The sequence below is a fragment of the Amblyomma americanum genome, chromosome 9 (assembly GCF_052857255.1).
Source record: "Amblyomma americanum isolate KBUSLIRL-KWMA chromosome 9, ASM5285725v1, whole genome shotgun sequence".
Lineage (NCBI taxonomy): Eukaryota > Metazoa > Arthropoda > Arachnida > Ixodida > Ixodidae > Amblyomma > Amblyomma americanum.
In genome coordinates, this window is record NC_135505.1 from 73,317,806 (window position 1) to 73,342,513 (window position 24,708).

Below are 24,708 nucleotides of genomic sequence, written 5' to 3' on the forward strand. Positions count from 1 at the left end.
GATTAAATACAAAAATATCGTCCTTCCTTCTATAGACTCCCCAATATTTCCCAATATTTTCTTTAATACCACAAATATCTTTTTGTACTTCTCTTTCAGCTTCTTTTATCGTCCTGTTTTCAGGACGACAATAACTCTAGACTTGTGGTAATGCCGTCTCTGCAACCTCTATCTCCTTAGCCTCCATAGGTTCAGTGCTTCCATGTTTTTATGAGGTGTTACCCTTTAGCTTTATTCAACCGGGAAGCTTTAAAAAAGACTAATGACTGAATTTTCTGCTAGAACACCTCACTATGGATCAGTTCTCTGCTTAAAAGATAAAATTTCCTCTTCAATAGTGGCTCCTTTCGCAGCAGGAACACAGGGATATCGTGGAGTTCAAATATTACAAAATTCACTCTTTTAGCAGATTTTTCATTTCACAGACATTCCATAGCTGTATTGTAGTCTAACGGCGATACGTCTACTGAAGGCTGGAGCGGCATCCGAATTGCTTAGCAAGTAACTTTAGGCTCTGAAACGCAATTCAGATTGTCCATACCGGCTCCACTGAGCGCCTACATTCTTGTTCATATTGAAGGAACTCTAGTGTTTTCCTTCTTAGTCGCACGGGAGAAGGTTATCATGTTGAGTGTAAAAGTTGGACGCTTACTGACTTGCGTCTCATGCGGTGCCACAAGAGTACCCTCCCAAATGATTTTTTGCGGCGATATGCTGGATGAGCATCATTTTATCTAAACATAATCTTTCGAAAGTCCTTGAAAACCTGTTCACTACCTCAAGATTTGCGCAGAGCTGCTGTGGTTCCTGTTTTTAAATTCGGCAGTTGAAGTCAAGTTAGCAACTATCGTCCGATATCGCTAACTTGTGTGATTTATAAGGTTATGGAAAATAGAGAAGCAGAGCATACCATCCTTTTCATCGAGGCGAACAACATCTTTTATTCATCACAGCATGGATTCTCAAGTTGTTTGTCCACTGTCTCACAGCTCATTGAAGCGGTTCACGATTTCTATCTAGCTTTGAATGCCCGCGAACAAACTGACGTCATCCGCATATATTTTTCCAAAGTATTTGATAAGTTTCCACGTAGCCAATTGCTTTTTAAACTTAAGAATTCAGACATCGTGAACAGGATTGCAGCCTACTTGAGAGGTCGTGTACAATTCGTCCGTATTAGTTACTGCATGTCCAGTTCACAAAGATGTTTCTGGAGTTCGGCAATGGTCAGTGTTGGGGCTGTTATTGTTTTTCATTTATATAAATGATATTCCCTGTGTTTTTGAACCACCTGCAAAACTTGAACTTTTTGCTGACGATTGCCTAATTTACTCCTGCGTGACACAAACAACACATCAACTTAAAATCAACCGATGCCGGCAAGGTTTATATGACTGGTGCGTAAAATGGGAAATGGAAATAAACTACTGGAAGTCGAAGTTTGCTCATATCACTAAAAAGCGCTTTCCTTTCCCTATAAAACTGCCGAAAACTGCTTGTCGAATGTACCTAGATTCAAGTACTTAGGAATAATTATTCATTACATCCGCGCTAGCGAGCTCTTGAGCAGAAGGTCTGCACCAAAGCCTCTATAAAACTGCAGTATTAGAGAAAAAAATTGCAGCATGCACCAAAAAATTGGAGCTAACTGTGCACGAGGCGTTTATTTGCCCATCTATGGAGTATGCCTCATTAGTTTGGAGCCCTCACCAAGTGTATTTGTGAGATAGGCTAGAAAAAACTCAAGAGAACCGCAGTGGTTTTGTTATTCGCGTTATCGGAAAACCGATTCTGTAGCAGACATGTTGAAATTTTGTGACCTAGAACTGCTACAGACCTGACGAGACAAACGACGGCTGAAATTTTTTTTTCAAAGAACTAGGAATAAAAAAAATAAACAAAGCAACCTATATTCATCCACCCCTAAAAATCAGTGTGTGTTTAGATCACATTGCCATAAAACAGCCTTAGAAAACGTGCCTAAATGATCTAAAGATCTCTTTGTTTCACTCACGTATTGATATGTGGAATGGCCTTTCTGAAAAAACTGTAGCAGCTCAGAATGTCAAACATTTTGAACGCCGTTTTTAATTGTATTACAGAAAACGGGTGAATTGAAAATTCATCATGCTGTTATTTCTCGTATTTCTGTTTGCATTGCACGCATGCTTTGATTTCTTCTGTATTTGTATACTTGTATTTTGTCTATTTTTATGACTATGAGATTGTGATTGTACTGCTGATGCCTGAAATTCATGCTTCTTGTTTGACAATTCCTCTCTTGTAATAGCCCTCCAGTGAGGGCTAAAGTGTTCTTAAATAAATAAATAAAGAACGGTTCTTCGACTGTATTTTGCAAGCAGTGCGGCGTTTCGTGCTGCCACAGCTGCTGCCTCACGTAGTACACTGAACGACTGTGTCTCCATTTAGAATAATTCTTGGAAACCACGTGTTAAAACAAGAGTGAACGCATGATGACTACTAACTTTTGCTTAGGGCTAGTCGACAGGCGGCACAGAGATGTATTTGAGAATATCTTTCGCAGCCTTGTTCGCACGTCTGCTCAACATCACGTCTTCGCTTCAACGAATAACACTAAAAAAAATTTAATTTTTTGCAGGTTCGTTAGCCATTACGCACGTATATCCAAGAATAATTGAAAGCAGAAGCTCCGAAGGATATTTGGTGCTGATGATTAACGAGCACATAAGCTTGAACCTGCAAAAGGCGTCACCGTTTGCAGCGAATTTTCGGTTGTTTCATGAAAAAGGAGGCAGAGAATATGTCGAAGAGGTAATCATGCTCCGATTTCTACAGAAATACTCACAGTGTTGGACATCGCTGATTAATTAGTGTATTATTTTTTAAACTTGTAGTCACTGTTTGTAAAACCTATGATTCTTTTATTATATATATTAAAAAGGACGAATATTTGTTTAAGGCTGGACAAAGTGTTGATGTCATAAAAAAATGAGAAGTATTTCGCGAAAGGCGTGTAAAACATCGTATGCTATTTTTCTCACGTCAACCTGTACTGAAAAAAAAAGTAAAACACGAAAGTGAACTACTGTTTACTTTCGAAGCAAGACCTCTTTTGTTTAGGGCACCACAGCACACAAAACTTCTAATCGGCGTTAAAATAAGGCTATGGCCAAGGTCAGCGATTATAAAAGGTGCTGTTAACATGTTTTCAAAAAATATATAGTAAATTTATCGTTTTAGAAGGTCTATAAGGTTCGGCACGCCGCTGTTGTTGTAATATTGTTATTTTTTTCCACTGCACTGAGTAATCGGACGCACATAGGCTTCAATTTTTAGCGTGCTGGTTTACACTAGTTGCTAATCCATTCTTGTCACAAGGCACGCATGGAACGGCTCACACAAACACGAGATAGTGCAGACAAGTGCTAACATTTAAAACATTTAAGAGGTCACACCTTTTAAAAGCGACTCATGCTTTTACGCTAAGGAATTGAGAAAATGACGTATTTTTGAAGCAACCTTCTTGAATGGGCTTATGGGGCTTAACGTCCCAAAGCATAGAAGGCTATTAGGGACGCTGCAGTGAAGGGCTCTGGAACTTTCGACCACCTGTGGTTCTTTAACGCGCACTGAAATCGCACAGTACATGGACCTCTATAATTTGTCTACATCGAACCCGCGTCTTTTCTGTAAGCAGCTAGCCGAGCGTCATAACCACTGAGCCACCGCGGCGAGTCCATTATCGAATGTGCTTCAAAGATGTTTTCATTGACCGTATGCTTCAGTGCATCGAGGAGTGCATTAATTTTTTTTTCTTGGTGCTGTCTGCTCTGAGAACTCAGCTGGTTTAGGCGTGAGAGGCCTAAGGATTACTTGCCATCTTCAGTCTGCAGTTGTAAAGCAGTGCGATCGTGTTTCCACACAGAAAGAAGGTATATGCATCCGGTCGAGCATCACTCCTCTCCTCTGCGGCCTCTTTCTAGCGCACTTTGACAAGTCTTGGCTGAGTTTCTTATTGAATCAAAAGTACAAAAACATTTCGGTATGAAGATGATTTTTGCTATCCTTAAAATTAATAAAGGCGGTATAGAACAGTAAGTGCCTCGCAAGTCAGCAACATTCTAGGCTGGCCTAAAGCTGCTGATTCTAACGAAGATCGCGATGTGTCCTCCCCTAGTATCTTAAACTCTAGGCACTTCATGCGCTGCAGCCCTTTTTATCAGCGCACACCAACTAGTCGAAACAGCTATCCTGCAAAGGTGCCTTTCGAATGCCCTATGCAAATCATTCCCACACTCTACTGACCTTTACTGAGTTCACTTATTCAAATGAATCAAGCAAATTTCAACGGATACCCACCCATCTGCTGTGTAGTGGCCTGAAGGCATCCTAAGAAGAAAAAGCATGACCGCGATAAATTAGGTAAACACGCTAAAACCCAAAATAAAAATGTGGCCGGGACATTCAAGCTCCCCCTATAGGGTACGCCGCTATAGGATTAACGAAATAATGCCAGTATAGGCGGGACTGATAGTTTTTAATTTAAATTCATAGATCGCTGGGAGCCATAATAGCACTCCTAGCACTGTGATGCAGCGGTTAAGCGATGCGCCACAGCACAGCGATGGCTGGCGCTGCGACCAGCGGGGATTGTGATACCCACGTTACTCTTCCCAAGAAACCTCTGGTGTCCTGTCACTAATATACCAGCAACCTCTTACAGGGCTCAGTTCGCCCACAATCCAATGGGTAGGTCGCTCTGGTAGCCAAGGTAACGTGACCGACGTGGCTTATGTAGGTCGCCGGAGTAGTCGGTTGCTCCGGCCGCTCCGAGTGTGAGGCTTCACACGGTCGGCAAAACCGACACCAGACAGTTTTCTCCGAAGGAGCCCGTGTGCTGTGCGATATCAGTGCACGTTAAAGATCCCCAAGTGGTCGAAATTATTCCAGAGCCCTCCTCTACGACACCTCCTTTTTCCTTTCTTCTTTCACTCTCTTCTTTATCCCTTCCCTTACGGCACGGCTCAGGTGTCCAACGAAATATGAGACAGATACTGCGCATTTCCGTTCCCCAAAAACGAATTATTATTATTATTATTATTATTATTATTATTATTATTATTATTATTATTATTATTATTATTATATTATTATTATTATTATTATTATTATTATTATTATTATTATTATTATTATTATTATTATTATTATTATTATTATTATTATATTATTATTATTAATAATAATAATGATTTATCTAGGGTTGTTTCAAAAGGTTTAATATTTCAATACGCTGACGACACTGTTCTGCTCTCAAAACATATTTCTTACAGCATGGCTGTCTCGAATCTCCAAGGTAATATACACAAAACAATGACTTGGTTCGCTGATAACCATTTAAAGGTTAACACCTCAAAAACCCAACTCGTTTGCTTTAGATCCCCTTTAAAATTAACCGCTATAAACGCGCCAGTTTTTCTACACAGTCACAACTGCCATTCCTGTCGATGCGTGCCAACTACCTACGTGTACTCGGTAAAATACCTGGGAGCATTCTTCGACAGTGATATGTCGTGGCACACTCAGCTATCACATGTTTGCGATAAGCTCAGGAGCGCTGCATGGTTGTTTTTCAACATCAAGTCTCTCGTACCGTTTCCAGTAAAAAAAAAATGATAGCACATGCTTTGGTCTACAGCACCCTTCGATATGGGATTACCGTCTTTGCTTTTTGCCCTACCCGATAGCAAAACCGCGTGGATTCTTTGTTAACGAACATACTGAGAAATCTAGCCTACAATAATCCATCACTCAAAAATCATAACATCTTCTCGGCGCTTGGCTTGCCTTGCTTCTGGTCTTTGTTTGTACAAACTGTGGTGCTACGGCATTTTTGGTTCAGTGATTTTAAAACGTGCTATACAGCCCCCCGAGGCCTTCGTAATAGTGTTTGCTATGTAGTGCCGCGATCTTCAACAAGATATGGTGAAGCTAGACGCTGTGTTTACGTGCCGAAAATTCTGAACGATTTGCCAAATGAGGCATTCTCGATTCAGTCAAAAAAGGCATTGAAAAAGATTATTTGTTCATTGTAACGCGGTTGTTTCAATACTTCTAAAAAGTATTGGTCATCACCTCTGAAATATGTTCATCTTATCTTATGTGTATTGATTCTTGTCTCGTGATTTGCTCCTTATTTGTGTTTAGCCTCTTAACTGTTAATACCCTTGCATTCACCCTGTTATGCGTCGAGTGAATATTGCACACTCGTCCGCTGATTTTGCCGGGCCAAGTCCTTCAAGCCATTGGTGGCTTTGACAGGCCCGTTTCTTGTACTTTGAATTCTTTTGTGCAATAAAATTATTGTTATTATTAATATTATTATTATTATTACTATTATTATTATTATTATTATTATTATTATTATTATTATTATTATTATTATTATTATTATTATTATTATTATTATTATTATTATTTTCTCCGACATGGAGCTACTAACGCTGATCTGTTAAATGGTGGTAGCCTTTCCATACATACAATCACTGTGCTGCAGTGTTATATAGATTGGTCGGACGACGAACCTTAACGTCGTTCTCTTAAATTGTTCACGAACAATATACTATCACATTCCAGTACCAGTGTAGCATCTAACAAATCATTCCTTCATTTCTCTGGCGTCTCCTGAAGAGAAGCGCTGGTTCCTTGAATGCAGAACTCTACAAAGATTCAGCAAACCATGCTGCGATCCTAATTTCAAGAACGGATGGGCTCCGCTTGGTGAGTGTTGCTGCGCCTCGGGCGCTGCAAATTTGGAGGGGAAAATATGCTTCAGAGCACTGACATGCACTTATGCTGATCAGCGACATAAACGATGGGAGTTACCAAACTTACTCAAAAACCGGCTCTCACGTTCCGTAGAAGGACAAAGTGAAAAAGATAAAAAATCGAGAAGTATTCAAGAAAAAACTCGTAGAGGAGCACCTATCATCCGCGTGCGTGCTTAAGGGAAGACTACCCCGGTTCTTACTCCTCCACTTTCTTTTTGTCCAGCCCCATTCCCCTCTATAGCGCGCAACTGGCCAAGCCGTCAATTGAAGTAAATTAAAGATGTAAATAGATACTTTGTGCCCATCCCGAGTTAACTGAGGCCCTCTAGCTTAATCCTTCTCAAGGGAGCAAAATTGCTTAACTGAACGAACATCCGGGCGTTTGTGTAAAGGTAGGGATATTTACTCTCCTCCAGAGATAGACTGAGCTGATTAAAAATCTTTAAAAAGATCGTAAAGATAAATAAAATGTTCAGTGGCACGAAAAGTGGTTCAGGTGTGCTCATAAGAGTTCTTTTGTTTTGGACAGGCTCCTCTTATACAGATTACCTCTTTCTTTGTTTAGGGATACCTTTACTGACAAATACTGGAAGTATAATAAAGAATTTTATGAATGGCGTACGCATGTGAGAAAAATAAGAATCTCGTTATTCATCCTCTCACTTTCTTCGAAAGCCCCCTTTATAAGAGTCACTTTCATTGCATCTGATGCGCAGCATTGAAAATTTACGTGCTTGTAGAATGAAAGGCTAAGAAAAGATTTTTTTTTTGTGGGCATGCGGTAGTTTTACTGAACGCAGTGCTCAGTTGGTAGAGCATCAGATGCGATATTGGAAACTCGTGGGTTCGCATCCCACCGGCAGCATGGTTGTTTTTTCGACTGCTTTATAAGTATTTTCTTTAAACGATAGATTAATTGAAGTATTATTCTCCAACTGATCAGCACTACAAATTAAAAAAAAGAAACATTCCCTTATGCCCCTTCGTTTCGGTGACTGTTGGTTTAGTTCATATGTTTGTCAAACGAGCCCCTCATTTTCATTACATTGTCAACAGATTAACGAGGGTCTCGGTTCTGGCTGTCTTGATGCCATAGGTAGCATAAGAGGGCTCTCGCACAGTTTCCGCCCTCGCCGTTAGAAGACGTTCTACGTCACACTTGCGGTATTACAGGACGTGCTACGTCCGCCGCTATTGACAAGAATGGCACCGGTTAACACTCTAAAGGTTTCGTTACACACGCAATAAACATAAATACCCAAGACAGCAGCAGATAGGACAGGCGTCACCCTAGTTCAGTTGGTAGCGCACCGCAGGCGATATAAGAAGGTCGTGGGTTCGGATCACACCGGTGGCATGGTTGTTTTTTCTGCTGCTTTATAAGCAATTTTCTTTAAGAGATAGATTAATTGACGTATTATTCTGCCACTGATCAGCAATACAAATAAAAAAGATACATTCCCCTTTGCCTTGGTTTCGATGGCTGTTTGCTTCCTTCATTAGTTTGTAAAACGAGCAACTCATTTTCATATATATATATATATATATATATATATATATATATATATATATATATTAAGGAAGCCAACAGTCTCCGAAATGAAGGTGCATGGGGGAATGTTTCTTTTTTTTTAATATCTAGTGACAATCAATTAGTTTGTTTTTTAAAGAAAATTACTTATAAAGCAGCAGAAAAAACAACCATGCCGCCGGTGGCATGGAGGTTTTTTCTGCTGTTTTATAAGTAATTTTTCTTAAAAAAACAAACTAATTGATTCGCACTAGATATTTAAAAAAAGAAACATTCCCCCATGCACCTTAATTTCGGAGACTGTTGGCTTCCTTAATATGTTTGTCAAACGAGCCTCTCACTTCATTTGCCTTGTCTGCTAATACACACAAACACACACACACACACACACACACACACACACACACACACACACACACACACACACACACACACACACACACACACACACACACACACACACACACACACACACACACACACACACACACACACACACACACACACACACACACACACACACACATATTTATATATATATATATATATATATATATATATATATATATATATATATATATATATATATATATATATATATATAATTGCACTATATGCTCAGGCATACCACGCGCGCAGACGCCAATATATACCTATACAAATGAATTCTAGACAAAACATGTGTTCTAGTGCAAAGAGCGATAATAGCCATTAAGAATTTTTTCTTTATAGAGGTGTCACAACTAAATGCCGTCAAGGTATCTATTCAAATAGAATTTCTTTTCGACATTACTTAAACAGAAAGGAGTTATAAAAGGAAACATGTTGATCGATCATGCTGAAGATGCAGTTGTGAAAGATGGTGTCGTCAAGCACCGCCTCTCCATCAGGAAACAATTTGCCCGAGCGGATTACCATGGCGACGCTTTAAGTAAGTGAAATTTCTTACGCTACGTCAACCGCCGAAGGCCCGGTTCTATCGCATACTTTTTCGTTTCCTACGGTACAACGTTTTCCTTCAAAGTTGTTCAATTGAATGTGAAAGTGAAGGAAACATTCGTTTTTCAGCCTCCTCTAAAATGCCCTGGATCTAATGAATTTGAAAATCATCTGGCAATAGGGCTAGCTCCGCAACAAGTTCCGAAATGACCTCCATAATCAGTTTTATGGCTTTTATGTTTGTAAAATTTACTTACGTAAACATATTCCAGAATGACAAATTGTAATCTGAACAATTTACTTCAGCCATAAAAAGTGACCACTCCTCATTTGGAGCGCTGGTCATACTGCTGCTCAGGAACTGCCTCATCACTATTTTAACAAATTTTGCTATGGTCAATGGTTCTGTTTAGGAATTGCACATGAAGAGAGGTTTACTGTGATTTTGGGTCTCACTGCGTTACAACCTGACCAAATATTTTAACGAAACTTGCGGGCCGTTATATAATGCGCACCAGTAATTGTTTTTTTCCTGTTACTTCAGCGGAGAGAAAATTACATAAAAGCCATCACATGAAGGTCATTTTCGATTTCAAAGAAAAGCATCGGTAGCTTCTCAGAGCGAACATATGCAACTTCAAAAGAAGGCTTATTAGCACCGACTGCATCCTTATATTTGACATAAGATACGACATAGTGCTGCATGCTGCCTGCATTCTTGAGTACATCATTATGAATAAAGCCTCTTACTTCTTAAAAAAAGACTTTATGTTCTTTGCAGCTAAGTTTGTCTTGTAAATTATCGCTAGCGGAGCATGACAAAGTGTTCCGCGAGTGTGATATGTTTCCACACCCCGAATACATGCATTGATAGTTTCAACGCATTATCTCGTGACGGCTGGAAGCTGATGTATCGTTATTTTTTTTAGGATACAATATGAAAACAAATGAACCTTTCAATAGTGGCTTGCACAAAAGTGATGAAGACCGGATCAGTGAACGCTCGTTCCAGTATTCAGGTGGGTTTGGTACACCCCGTTCCGCTCTCTTTTGTCGGTAACAGTATCACTCCTCGGATTTGGCGCTCCTGCCTTTGCTCAAGAAGCCGCATGTTTGAGCTTGGAATTCATCCCATACAAAAATGTCCTATGGCCGGCTATAGGCATTTCGCCAAAGTAGCTATAGACTTTTCCTATTTCTATCTATAGCTGTAGATACAGGCTGATATATTTTTCTAGATAGAGCTTAAGACAGTTGTATTGTCCCAAAGCTATAGCTTTAGTGCCATAGACTTTCATTAGCTGGCAATAAGCACCTCTGTTTGTGCTTATAGACGTTCATAAAAGGTCTTAGACAGACATAGCTTTTTCCATAGACGCCCATAGGACGTTTTTGTATGGGATTGTTGTAAACAATACAATGAAATATTTCTTTCATGTTCATTGTCGTCTCTTTATAGAAATTTGTTTCAGAAGTTTGAAGAAAATGGGCAGGAGTTTTTTATTTAATTTCTAGATAACAGCAGTATGATAAAAACGCAAGATTTGTGGCGATGTTTCAAGCGCTTTTTCTATTATATAAAAATGAAAGTCGTCACAGCCTTTGAGCACAAAGTATCTTATCTCTTTTGAAAATTTAATCAGCTTTCCTTTACATATGAGGCGGAGAAATTTTTGAATATAGTCTTTTTTAAGACTTGTACCGTAATCAAAAAATTTTCTAGAGCCGGCAACTTCTTGAAAATACCGGGAAAACGCCTGACGTATTTTCTCCCAAACGTAATTTTATCACGCAAAATATATTCGTAAGGGCGCATTTGTCTAGATTCTTACGTCAAAGCAAAAATGCGATTGAGGTGCGCGCAAAAACGCTGCTACTGCGACGACGTTGGTTTGATTTTGTTCATGGGGTTTAATGTTCCAAAGCGACCCAAATTATGAGAGACGTCGTAGTTGAGGGCTCCGGAAATTTCGACCATCATCACCACCAGCATTATAACCAAATTAAATTCAATACTGGCCAACTGACTAATGTGTGTAAAATATACAAGAGAAGAATTTTTAAAAATTTGCGGTGATCTAGCTCTGGTTAAACCTGGAGTAAAGCGATAGGTACTGCTGGCCAAATAGGACTTCGTCACGTGGCGAATCACGTGACGAACCACGTGATCAGCCACGCCACCAGCGGCTCCTCTGCACCATGTGATTAACCACGTGACAGCGTGACAGCGTGGCGGCGCAGCCACAGGGTGGCGGCGCTGCCACGCTGAAGGCTCAAAATGCTACCGTAAAGTTGCTATCGCTACAAAATTGGAAATATTTGTGCAGTTTTATCTCTCGTAGAGTCACCATTGAGGAAATGTAAAGCCCATAATTTGAAAAGCGCGAACTTTTGTTAGGATCCAATAAACCTCAAAAATTCAAACCTAACAGTTTTCGAAGAAATTGACGCTAGTTGTGCTGGAAGAATTTCGTGTTGTATTCATGTAAAACACCAACCCATACAGCCTAAAATATTTTGACGACAAAGACGAAGCTGGCAGCGGCGCGGGACAGAGCGCTCGCGCTTGGCCAGCGGCCATTAAATCATCTCTTTGTCATTGTTCATCGCGTCCCATTCTTCGGCTGGCCGCCACGTAACCTTTGGTGGAAGTGCTGGATGATCATCGGCATCCTGGCACTTGAGCTCCGGCGTACTGCGTCAGCCGTTGTCGTCGGCCGTGAGTTCTTGTCCTGCCTCGCCCGGCAGTGCCCTATAGCCTTGCGGACCTCAACCAACCTCGCCGTTGCTCGCGCTTATCATGCAGATCTCTAAGATATTTCCTCTTTTCTGGCACTGCTTTCTTTAATTGCTCTCACCATCATCCCAAAGGAAATGTGGCTGTTTCGGCCAGCTCATCCCTAATACACTGAACAGCTATCCAAGCAAGTACTGAACGATGGTGTAAAGAAATACACTCGAATGGCTTGAAGTAGGCCGGAGGCTTGGATTCGGGCTCCGCAGCAGTTCTCCAGAGGAAAAAAAATGGAATGGGGTGTCCAGACCGGTGATCGAACCTCATTCAAATGTCCAAAGTCGACAATGCACTCTCATCTGAGCAAGATTTGACCGCTGTGTTTTAGTATTCTTAACGACCAGCTACACACTTATGCAAATTCACATGCGGCTCCCATCAGTTTTGAGCCCCTGCCGGGCACTGGCCAGTGCTGCGGCCAGAAGTTAGACGCAGAGGGCAGCGATAAGAACTGGGAGATCCGTTGGGACTTCTATTTGATAATGAAAGTTATTTAGAACCCAACTAAATGGGGCTAGCCTGAAGTGCTACTCGACGAATTAGTAGGCAGTAAATTGCACGTCTCACTGCTTTGTGAGGTTAGCCGCAGATCTGAAGCGTTTTTTTTTATTTAAAACGGCGCACGTATTCTGATACTGCTGTATTGTGGGTGTGGCGACATGTAGGTTTCGAATTTTTCGGCGATATGATTATATCTCGCTTAGTGAAGTAATGCGAGAGAAGCAGCTATAAGGTTTGGATTATCGTAATTACCGCTTTAACAGGTGTACATGCTGCAACTGTACCGATGTATAGCAACAGCATCCTCTGATAATGATGATAGAGTCAAGAGCTTATGTGGCGACCTGGATTTCTGATATGAGTGAAGTAAAAATGCAGTATGCTGTTCCCATGGGAGACTTCTTTGCGACGGTGAGTCAGAAATAAGCGCTGACCGACCTGGCTAAAGGAGATTACGGCCTATGATCTATAAAGAGGAGAGAAGAGCTACTAGTAGAGTTCGCAGACCAAAACGCCATCAGAATTATGAATGCCTTCTCCAATAGAGGGAGGAGAAATCATGGACTAAGACGAGATGAAGCCAGAGATAAAAATAATAGAATCTCTCTAGGTTGCAGCATTGCGAAGTGCTTGATATACTGAAAAGCAGCAAGTAGAGCGGAGCAAAGTCTAGAATAAGCCTAGATTTCAATGAGAAACAGCTGTAGCTACCAACGAAGAGGAACTTGGACGACTTACTGGTAGTAGAGAGGTTATAAGAATTCAAGATCTTTGTCGATAATAGACATTCTGCTTTCACTGAGGACGATTACTTGTTGTGCATGCGGAGAACTATAATGTTAAAAAGTTGTTCTACTTGAACAGAACTTGAGGAATTCTACATAGACCTGTATATTAAATAAAACTCTTATGACAAAAACTTTTAAGGCATTTCAGCAACTATTCTACATTGAAACAATAAGAAATAGGCAGAAATTAAAGGCCTCCATTGTATGCAAGAGAAGGGCGCAAGTTGAGGATCAAGTAACTGAAAATACGTGGACAGGTGAAGAGAACTGAGTTTTAAAATGTTGTGACTATGTATATGAAGTGCCTCCCAACCACAAAGGATGACAGACAGGCACGACAACTAGGAGAGCCGTAATGCTTGATCAAGCTCGAATTTCGAACTCAGCCTTTAGCCCCCGCTCCCGGCTTGCACGTTGTCTCTGACGTCGGCGTATCCGGCATAACTAAAGGAAGGTGAAGAGCATGGCGAAGGATGAAAGTACGGTGATAAAGAAGCGTTGGCGGGAATGAAAAGAAGAGAGATTGGCAGGAGCGACAGATAAAAGAGAAAGGTAGTGCGGGGTTTTGCACTCAAATTTTGCCGGCTGTTTCGTACTGACCTCCCTAATGCATTTACAGATAGCCTTCAAGCTTCAAACTTAAGGCCTAGAACCCTTCGTTTTAGGTGGCACACACTGGAGTGTTAATGAAACACGACGCGCTGCCTTGCCCAAGTGACACGGACTTTTGCGCGATGAATGTGAACCCCTTACTGTATCACAGGGCGTGTCTGGTTGCGCCAAAATCACCATACAATGCGCCACAAAACTGCAAGTCGAAGATTGAATGCGCCATGAATCGGAGGGCAAACCGGCCACGATCACATACTTGGGCGCCTATAGGGGCCGTTTGCGGACTCCGCACCGTATACCTTCGGAACGGGCACGTGCTATTCTGACCGTCTCTGCAACGAAATCGCGGCCCCCACCAGACGAAGACGCCTCTGTAGTGGTTCCATTGTTTATTTTTGAAACAATGTGACAAGAAGGTTGCTACGCGCTCAAGTGGAATAGGCAAGCGTGAAAGAGAACTCCAACAACGGGCAAGGTCTCCATCTCGAAACTCTTCACCAAGAGGAACGATTGTTTTTTGCGATATTTTAGAGGCCTTGTGCGACAGAGCGGCGATAATGAGCATTGTTCTCTAAGCGGGAGCTTAAGTGTCATTCAAGTTTTCTTCTTGAATATTTGGAAAAATTAAGTTGCGCTCAGGTGTTTTCTTCGGACAGTGTCGTAATGGATTGTCAATTTTTTTTCTGCACAAACGGCCGTCGTATACATGTGGCTAGTCGCAGCGCTTTATTCTGTGTCACTCCTCCCTTTCGCTCGCCCAATCTGCCTTTTCAAATTTCGATGCCCTAGGTAGAGAAACAACCACGAAAGGAAACGGCATTCGAATCGGCGAACCAGTAGACGTGCATTGAACCGCATCGTGTGTGCATTGCAGCGTGCACAGCACAGGGCCGAGAAGCAAGCGAAAGCGAAAACAGCGATGCATCCCTGGCTGAATGCACCTGCTTGCAGAATGAATCGGACAAAGCGCCCTACACACCGCACCGGAACCGCAGGAGCGGCGGCAGTGCATAAACGCTCCAGAAACGGCAAAGGGAGCAGCTTGGGAGCAGCTTGTCATCATGATTATGAGCCTGACTACCCCCTCGGCAGGGCAACAGCCTCTCCCACGTCTATCCAAGAAACTATGTCTTTTGCTAGCTTAGGCCATCGTATCTCCGCAAACTTTTTATAATCATCCACCCACATAACTTCTTCCGTTCTCTGCTACACTTAGCTTCGGTTGAAATATACTCACTTACCATTAAAGATAAGCGGTTATTTTGCCTTCAACCAGCTCGAAACACGAAGAAAAATATTAAAAATGAAAGAACTCTGGCGCATTAGATAAAGTTTCTTCCTGAGCACTTCTTTAATAAATAGTTTGGTTGATCACAAGCGAGGTATGAATTTATCAGGAAGACCGTTTCATTTTAGAAAGGTCCTGATTGCTGATGCAGAACTTTGAACAATTATTTTGAGACCTTGGGGTTGGTGCTTAGACACTATGCCGCAATTAAAAAAAACATCTCTGAAACTTTATCTTCAATTGCACTTACTTCCTCGCATGTTTTGCTAAGGCTTTTCGTGTATTCGTTTTTCGCGCTATGAGCGGCCACATAGCCCAAGTATATACCGTCGTTTGACCAACCCACGTAAGGTTAAGATATAAGTAGTACGTTTTACCTTCCTGGAACTATTCAGCCACTACGCCATGGGTCACCAGTCTTCAATTGATAATTTACAATTTGGAAATTATCTCTTTTGTTATAGAAAAGAAATGCGATTTTTTAAAAAAAGGATGGCACAGACAATTAAGACCCCTTGTGTGTCAGAAGGGCTGAGGCCGCTGCTCATTTTTTTTAACGCAACCGCTGCGCGCTCGCGAATTTACTTATGCCTATCTCTACATACCCGCCGCCGCTACGCCACCGTACTCCTTGCGCACCCAGGGTGTTGAGCCTCCTGCTGGCTGGGTAGTAGGTCAGAAACCGGACCAGGTCGCAGACGAGCAAGTGATTGCAATGCTGAAGCCAATCGTGAATGCCACGCGTGTGCCGCGTACACATGTACATGCGAGTACATGTGAGCTGCACAGAATGCACTGCAGATGCTGGATTTGTTGAATCCAATGCTTGCAGCTGTCCAATAGCTGGCACAATGAATCCTCCAGCCTCATCCTTCAGAGAAGAAGTCCGATGCTTACGTTGTCATCAACATTATCAGCGGAAACGGCAAGCAGCCCTTCTTGACACTGAACCGTCTGCGCTGCATTGTGACGGAGGGCCCTCGATCTGTTACACTCGGGTCGCAGCAGTCGGTAGGCCTCAAGGTGTGGAGGTTACAGCTGCGGTGGCCTGTGACTTACAGTGCTTTTGTCTTTGCCTAGTGTACTTGCTACGGACAGCATTTCTCTACTTCTTCTTACTCTCTTACGCCTCCTCATCCCTTTCCCCTAGTGCAGGGTTGCCAACCGGCACATTTTACTGGTTAACCTTCCTGCCTTTTATCTATTACTTCCCTCTCTCTCATCAGCGCGCCAACTTCGACAAGGCCGTCGCCTCCCTACCGCAGCCCGCGATCCGCCTTAAGGTTACGAAGTTATAGCTAATGAGTTGACGCCTATATATGCACAAGTGGGGTTTCTCTACTTAAAATTGATTAATCCCTGTCAGTTCTCCTGCCGTCCCTGGCGCAGTGGTGCAGCGGGTAAGTGTTTGCCCCATTGCCCTGGGATTTCAGGTGCTACCCGTGTAGCCATTCGTGCGATACAGGTTGCTCTTCCCGAAAGCCCTCGCGAGACCAATCATTAATTAAACCGCTACCTACTCGGTTGCATGTGGACGCCATCTTTCATGGGTATTATCGAGTGTCTCCTCTGAACTGGGATGACGCGCTTCCACCGGATTAATTTCTCTATCCAGGTTGCTCTTCCCGAGCAGCCTCGCGGGAAGGATCATCAGTTTAACTGCCACCTTCCCGGTTGCGTGTGGATGCCATCTTTTATGGGCACCACTGTACGGGGATGACATCCGCTGCCACCGGTGGGACTTGTGTGATCCGAGTTGCTCTTGACTAGCAAACTCGTGCGACCGATCTTTACTTAACCGCCGCCTGACAGGTTGCATGCAGACATCGTTTATGGGTACAATCGAGTGTCAACACACAAACACACAAGTTCATTTATTGGGACAAATAAGGCTTAGGGATTTAATAAAACGTGCATGTGTATTTTTGAGGCGAGTGAAGCTTCAAACCAAGTAAACTTCGTGCAGCAGTTCTAGACCATGACTATGCGTTGCTGCGCTAGAGAAGAAAAGCTCAACTGCGAATGAGACGCTGGGACCAGGAGAGACACTTCTGCCACTACCAAACCCATGCCTGTGTTACTTTGACCTTGAACTCAAGCCGGCCTAGCGATTACGCACCTTTTGCAGAACACTCAATATATACGCTAACGATATATGACCTCGGCGTGCATTATGTATAAATGCTTCAAGAAAATATTTGTTTTTATTTCTCCTAGGGTCCAAGCACGTTACCGTCCGGACCAGTGTAATTATTGGTCACAGGTACTTCAAACTATTCAAGGTGTCCAAGTACAGCGCGATCAACGACGTCATTGAGTACTTGGCTGTATTTTTTACTTTGGTAAGTGTTTACGAGTTACTGAGAGCAAATATGTTTTTGTTTCCAACACAAAGCTGTTTTTAGAGCAAGAGTCGGCACTCGGCAATTTCATGCCTTAAATTTTAGTATCTACCTTAAGCTTCATGTCCACAAACAACAAATACATCTCGTAAAGCATGCAATATGTAATTAACATTTATTCAGCTTGATTACGTAGATTTAGCCGCTGAAAAACAAATTATTTTTAACCACGTTTTGAATTATTGTTACGTGCCCAAGCCGAAAATGACGCAAAAACGCCCCGGGCACAACGCACACGCCGAAAAGACAGGACCCACACAGAGCACAGAGCACAGGGAACCAAAGACCAGAACACGCGCCCCACCGAGACACTTCATTTACCACCTCTTCACTCACAAAATTTGTTGCAATATTTTTTGGCGTCAACTGTCCTGGCCGTTGAATCTCAAGAATTTTCGCATTGTCATCGTTTAATCTCGCTTCCAGACGTCCTATGAGGTTATACCCCCTCTTTAATAACAGCACACTGTTTATTCGTCACAGAATGTATACAAAAGATGATAAGCACACAGACGGAGGTCTCTTAGTCAACGACGGTACCTGGACCCTAATAGATCATGAAGAAAAGAAATAATTACAGCATAGTTAGCGGATCATTATAAAATATAAATAACAAATTAATACCACCACCAAAACAGTCTAAAAGCAAAATGAGTGGACACTATACATAAAAAGACAATAAAACATTACAATTGCAACAAAAATACCCTGACTTTATTCTTGAAATCAGGCAAGGAAATTGATGTTTTCTGAGTGGGCGGCAGTGTACTCCAAAAATGAAATTGCTTGCAAGGGTGACGCCGTTTTTCCGTAATTGGTATGAATTTGGATGGCAGAAATTTGTTTCTGCAAATTTGCCAGTATTGTGACTGATCAGCAGAATGTGGTCTAGACACTGAAAATGTAGGGTGCCATGTAGTACCTATAGAACATGATTCTAAGATGATACTGGAAAAGCTGGTGAACTGGTAAAATATTGTGCTGATGCAGTAAAGACCGAGCAATAGTAGAGAAAGGGTTACGGGTAATAATGCGGATGGCTTGATTTTGTAAGTGTTCGAGAGACGATAAACGTCAATGATAAATATTTCACATGCAATAATCCCATAAGTGGTGTGACTATGTAAAATGCATAATAAGAAGATAGGACTAGGTTACATGAAAAATATGATCGCGCCTTTATTAGCGCCTTGATGCGAAACATAGATCTTTTTTCTGATGAGCAATGTGGACGGAAAATTTAAGAGGTCATTCAAGAATAACAACGAGAAAGTTGGTGATATCAGAAGCAGGAACATTGCAAGAACAAAGGGTTAACATAGGAGGACACCAAAGAATTTTCTGGCTACTTTTGAAGAATATGAATTTCGTTTTAGCGGGATTAATCACGAACTCATTAGCAGTAGATAATTTGGCTGCATTACTTAGAAATTCAATCATTCAAGAGTCAGATAATCTGTGGGCATATTAGAAAATGACACGGTAGTGTCATCAGCATATAAGACACAGTGAGTGGGACTAATAGATTTAGGCATGTCCTTATATATAGTATAATTACTAAGGGTCCTAAAATAGAGCACCAAGGAACACCTTGCTTAGTAGTTTTAGCTTGAGAGAATCTTCCACCACTATTGATTATGTGTTCACAACCTTGCAGATACCTTCTCAGCAGTTGTGGCACGTGACCTGTGATTCCAAAAAAATTCGAAATTTTAAGCAAATTTATCCTAAATTTATCTACGTATTTGTTTAAGCGTTGAACTATCAGTTTCTCGATGATCTTAATGAGAGAAAATAAAAAAATATATGGGTCGATAGTTAGAAATTAATCGTCTGCCACTTTTTTTTGAACACTTGGATTACCTGAACTGTTTTGAGCAACGAAGGATAAACACTTGTCTTTAGGAAGAGATTAATAACATCACAAAGTAATTCAGAAACCAGATTGGCTACAAGTTTAAGGTGGCGGGAGGTTACCTTATCTAATCCAGGGTTGGTGTCCTTGAGACCAGTAATCAGCAGTTCGATTTCACGAGTGAAGACAGGAAGGAGGAAAAAGGTTGTTTAGAGCGCTTTGTGTTTATTTCTGAACGAAGGGGACGGCTTTTATGAAGCGCAGAAAGGAAGGCACTAAAGGCATTCGCAATTTCGTGTGGCTCAGTGGAGACTGTACCATTGAAATTAATTTCAGTAAGGTGGCTGTTCGGGCTGGGTAAATTGGGGAAGTCACTCAAAAGTTTCCATTGCTTTTAGTGTTATTATGAATACCACGATGAAAATGAAATAACCTCTCAAGAACATACTACCACCTCTGAGGCATACTCACCTGCGAATAGTTGTTTCCAGTAGCTGGTTTTAGTAACTTCTTCTGCCAAATTTTTTTCTGGCTTTTGTAATGCACATAGCTGTAGCAAGAAATTCTATATTTCTATACACTGCAGTCTGCTGCGTAATCACATTTCATACCGTGTTTTTGGGCTTTTTAATGATCCGATATATGCCATTTAGCGCCGAATACTGAAATGTCATGCACCGGTTGTTCACACCTTGGAAAACCAGGCGAATAATGTTATTTATTTCTACTTTTCTAGTGCGTTTTGGCCGTACTCTACATTTTTTATCAGTGAACGGGCTTTGAGTATTGTTGCGTTCCCGCGCCGAGATAGAGCTGAAGGATGAAGAGACTGAAGACGTGCTGTGGTCGTGTTGTTACCTACCTACACCGCGGGTCTCAGTCAGCACAGCAGTCTATTGCAAACAAACTCGTCCCATTCGTAAGAATATGTTCTTCAGGTGTGGGTTGAAAGCTTTTATAAGGAGCTTCTTCGGAGAGCGGCCAGCTCTGCTCCTTGTATACATCCTGTGAGAGGCCGGAAACCAAGCCGAAAACAGAAGCCTGCTGCAATTGGGAATTTCGAAAAACTCCTGTGCTAAAAAACCTTCAGTGATTTCTCGATCTGTGCTCGGTATTTCGCCGCTTTTTTTGGTTTTAGCCAGCTTTCAAGCTCGCTCACTACTTCCCTCCAATGCAATATCCGCAGTTTGTGTGGACACAGGAATGACATTCTTCTTACAACCAGCTAAAAATGGTCACGACCACGGTGCCACTTCTTCGACACGTTGAACCTACCACTGCCACAGAGATTCACATAGATGCCAGTGACGTCGCCCTCGGGCTGGTGCTCTTCCTGTTCAAATCTGCGGGTAGATTATCACGTGCGCCAACCGCAGATTTGTGAAGTCGGAATGCAACGCCCTGGTTACTGAACTGGAATGTCTTGCTTTTTATACGCTCTGCACAACTTCAAGTTAAAGCCGCACCTCGATGAGAGCGCTTTTAAGATTGTGACAGCGATTACCGTTCCTTATGCTACCTTTTAGGTCTGCGTGAACGGCTTCGATGTCTTGCCGATTGTGCCTTGAGTCTGCAGGAATGCGACTCTTTTATTACCGCAAGCGTGTTCACAGCAATACGCTATGTCTTGTTGCCTCATTCATTGCCAAACACAGCAAGCGGGGAAGATAGCTCAGAGAGATTTTTTGCTTCGGTCCGAGGTGCATTCCTAGCTATCCGACTTTCCAGAGGGAGCAAGAAAACCATCTTGAATTGCAACTCTTTAGCGATGCGAAACATGGGAACACTTTCCATGCCGTGCATTGTTGATCATCCAGTATAAAAGCTCATTGGCACAGGTTTGTCCATCCTTCGATTGTTCCGGAAAGTAACTGCAATGATCGGCTGCAAGCCATGAACAATGGCATGACATCAGGTCGCGTTGGGGTTTGCCGTACGTTGCAGAAAGTCTCTGTTTGTATTCGTTCAAAATACATAAGACAACAAAGAAATACATTCAAGCTGTGACCAGCTGCAGCACCTGAAGTGCCACACCACTCCTCTTAGAGCCATTCTTCAGCTGAATAAGCAATCATCGTCGCTATTTGTAAAATTTGGAGTTGACCTGCTTCACCCTTTTCCATGTATTCGGACTAACAATCCTTGGTTATAGCTGGTGTTGACTATTTGACGAGATGTGTTCAAACTGTAGTGCTCATTTCAGAAAAGGCAGGTGATGTGTCGCCTTTATTTTGCACTCTATTCTTACTCGACATGATGCTCACGTGTTATTCTTAGCAACCGTTGGGACAGTTTCTGATGACACCGTAGCAAAATCACTTCGGCTGTGTGGCTCCAACAACCACCACTTCAGGCATCAGTATCGCAAAGGAATGGTTTCACTCAGCGCACAAACCGCACCGCCGCCAATATGCTGTCGATGCATGTCGCTAGCACCACCCAAACTTGGATGCCCCGTTTCCATCCATACGTATGCCTACAATACCGCCAAGCATGAGGTCTCCTGGTGTTTACCCCCCTAATTATTCTGTGTAAATAGCTTTTCCGATATTATCCTCTTATGAACAATAGTTTTACGCTTTATGGTTTTTATGCGCAAAAACGCTAGGGCGCCTGTGTGCTGTGCGATGTCAGTGACGTTAAAGATCCCCAGGTGGTCGAAATTATTCCAGAGCCCTCAACGGCATCTCTTTCTTCCTTTCTTCTTTCACTCCCACCTTTATCCCGTCCCTTACTGCGCAGTTCAGGTGTCCAACGATATATGAGACAGATACTGCGCCATTTCCTTTCCAAAAAAAAAAACAATCAATGTCGCTATCTTCTCTCTATCGCCTCAGAAAGGTCTCTATATCTCCCATACGTTACGTTGCGCTGAAAAAGCACGTCAACTGGCGCGCTTCCGCAACTTTTGCTTTTTACTTCGCTTGAAAGACATATATCGATGTCCGCGTTTTAGACGCATACGCTTCAGGGCCCTTCGTATGGCTTCGGACGTCATTGCCTAAACGAGGGTTGTACGAGAAGTCTCTGGTCAACTACTCTGGCCCTTTCGTTGTTCTCAGCCTGTATAGCAACGTCAGCCGTCATCGCCAAAGTTGCGACACACAAGCGCCGCTCCCGCAAAACTGAAAACGGCGACGTGGCTCCCCTCAACAATTCCGCGGTCGGCAGCCTCAACCTTTTCAAGCACGAACTTCGTCTGCCACGGAGCAAGCAGTCGCGTGGCGCAGCGGTCGGGTTGGGGTTGAAGAGGCTGAAGACGCGCTGGATTTCATAGCTTCCTACTTCGCTGCTTCCGTCTGCCCAGCGTGCAGTTGTAAATATACCCCTCACATGCACAACAATAACCTTTAACATTTACCAACAACTCGCTAGCGATCATAAGCTCAAGTGGATCACGATCACTATAAAACCTAATTTTTTCTTCCATGCCATAGATAGTGCGCCTCCCATGAGCCTTAGTCTACTTATGTATGGAATCTAGCGCAGGGGTTATTTCCCTGAGGTTCCCAAGAAGTCGACGTCATCGGAGCCCAGGTTTCCTGTAGACATTCCAGAATAACCGTGTAAATCAATATTTAAAGTCCAACTATCTGTATAATACCCAGCCAGCACAGGTAATCTGTTCAATATTGTAAATTGATCGTTTTGCACTGGTGCTTTGTAGGACAGCCCTTTGCCAATAGATTTATAATATTGGGCCCATTAGCTGTGTTGTCGGTGTATTATGTTATGCACACTACGTGTTTGCGAGCAGTGTTATTGAATATAGGGATCTCAAAGATTCGCTGAATGAATGCTGTGTACTACGCATTTGTTAGTGCGATAACGATCGCACAGGCTACCTGCATAGAGGACGCAAGAGTCGTTAAGGACATCTAACCATTATGAATTGAAATTACGTATTTCTTACAAGGGGATCCGAAGGAATCACTTCAAACGCTCTTAAGTGTGAACATGCAGGACGTTTTTTAAGAGATTTATGGGGTAAATTTAACGCATCGGTACTGCTGCATTTCTGGCAAAGGGCCAGCTTTCGTGGCTGAGCCGTGAAATGTTTTTTGCTTGGACATTTTAGAGAAAGGCGCTGAAAGCACATTTGGTTGCCTGATAATTGCTTAGCTTATAACACCGGTGTCTGCTCTGTCAAATACCGGTGACATGCGGCAGAGAGAGGCGGCAAGCATCATCAGTCTAAGCGGTTTGGCGAGACACAGGCGCTTTAAAGTAAGGAAAAACAGCACAATATTCATTAAAGTTTCATAGAATGCAGATGCGAGAAAAAAAATATAAGTGTAATGAGGCTCAAAAGTATGCGGCACTTGGTATAACCGCAGTCGAAACCGGTAGGAAGCTCTTTTGTGTCCCTACACAGTTTTCACTATAAAATTAATCTTTTGATCGGTTTCTAACAAATATGTATTATTCGAGAAAAGTTCAGGCTTGTAAATAACTGTGATCGGCGATACTCGCAATGTTGAAGTACCCTTCTTAGAGTAAAACTTAAAATCAAACAGTAGCTGCTAACAGCATCCTTTCGCCCACGGTATATTCGGATAAGAATCCCAGCAGTCGAAGAAATACATATTTTATGATTTGATTCTTATAAACATGCCACAGGCGTCGTAAGTTTCAGCATACGATTCCATCTTGTGTTTGTCTATTTGGCTGAGGTTATGTTTTAGTGCAAAGCTTGTGTGTAGCCAGATTAATAGCACTGACGGTGAACTATTGGCAATGTTCAGGGCTTCCGAGCGTCTTGTTGTGGAAAAATGCCTCATAATCATCATCCTCATCATCATCAATGCCATCCTGACTACACCTACTGCAGGGCAAAGGCCTCTTCCATGTCTCTCCAACTAACCCTGTCCTTTGCCAGCTGCGCCCACCCTATGCCTGCGAACTTAAAAATCTCAACCCGCAGTCTAACCTTCTGCCACCCCCTGCTACGCTTGCCTTCACTTGGAATCCACTCCGTTTTCCTTAAGGACCAGTGGTTATCTTGCCTTCGCATCACATGCCCTGCGCGTGCCCCTTTCTTCCTCTTGATTTCGACTAGGATGTCATTAACACGCGCTTGCTCCCTCACCCACTCTGCCCGCTTCCATTGGTGGTGCGGACTGACGGTTTCTGAGCAGAAAGTTTAGGGTATGGCTTAGTGAACGGCATATTCAAAATGCTGACGT

The 24,708-nt window shown here is 42.4% G+C and overlaps 1 protein-coding gene across 1 annotated transcript in view; it reads left to right on the top strand.

Annotated features, from left to right (window-relative positions):
* Positions 1–24,708, top strand: part of LOC144103423 (venom metalloproteinase antarease TserMP_A-like) — an 81,049-nt gene that overhangs the window by 11,804 nt on the left and 44,537 nt on the right. The window contains exons 2-6 of the mRNA XM_077636144.1: positions 2,621–2,793; positions 6,673–6,762; positions 9,145–9,274; positions 10,212–10,301; positions 17,483–17,607. Coding sequence (XP_077492270.1) covers positions 2,621–2,793; positions 6,673–6,762; positions 9,145–9,274; positions 10,212–10,301; positions 17,483–17,607 — 608 coding nt within the window. The remainder of the gene's footprint in view (positions 1–2,620; positions 2,794–6,672; positions 6,763–9,144; positions 9,275–10,211; positions 10,302–17,482; positions 17,608–24,708) is intronic.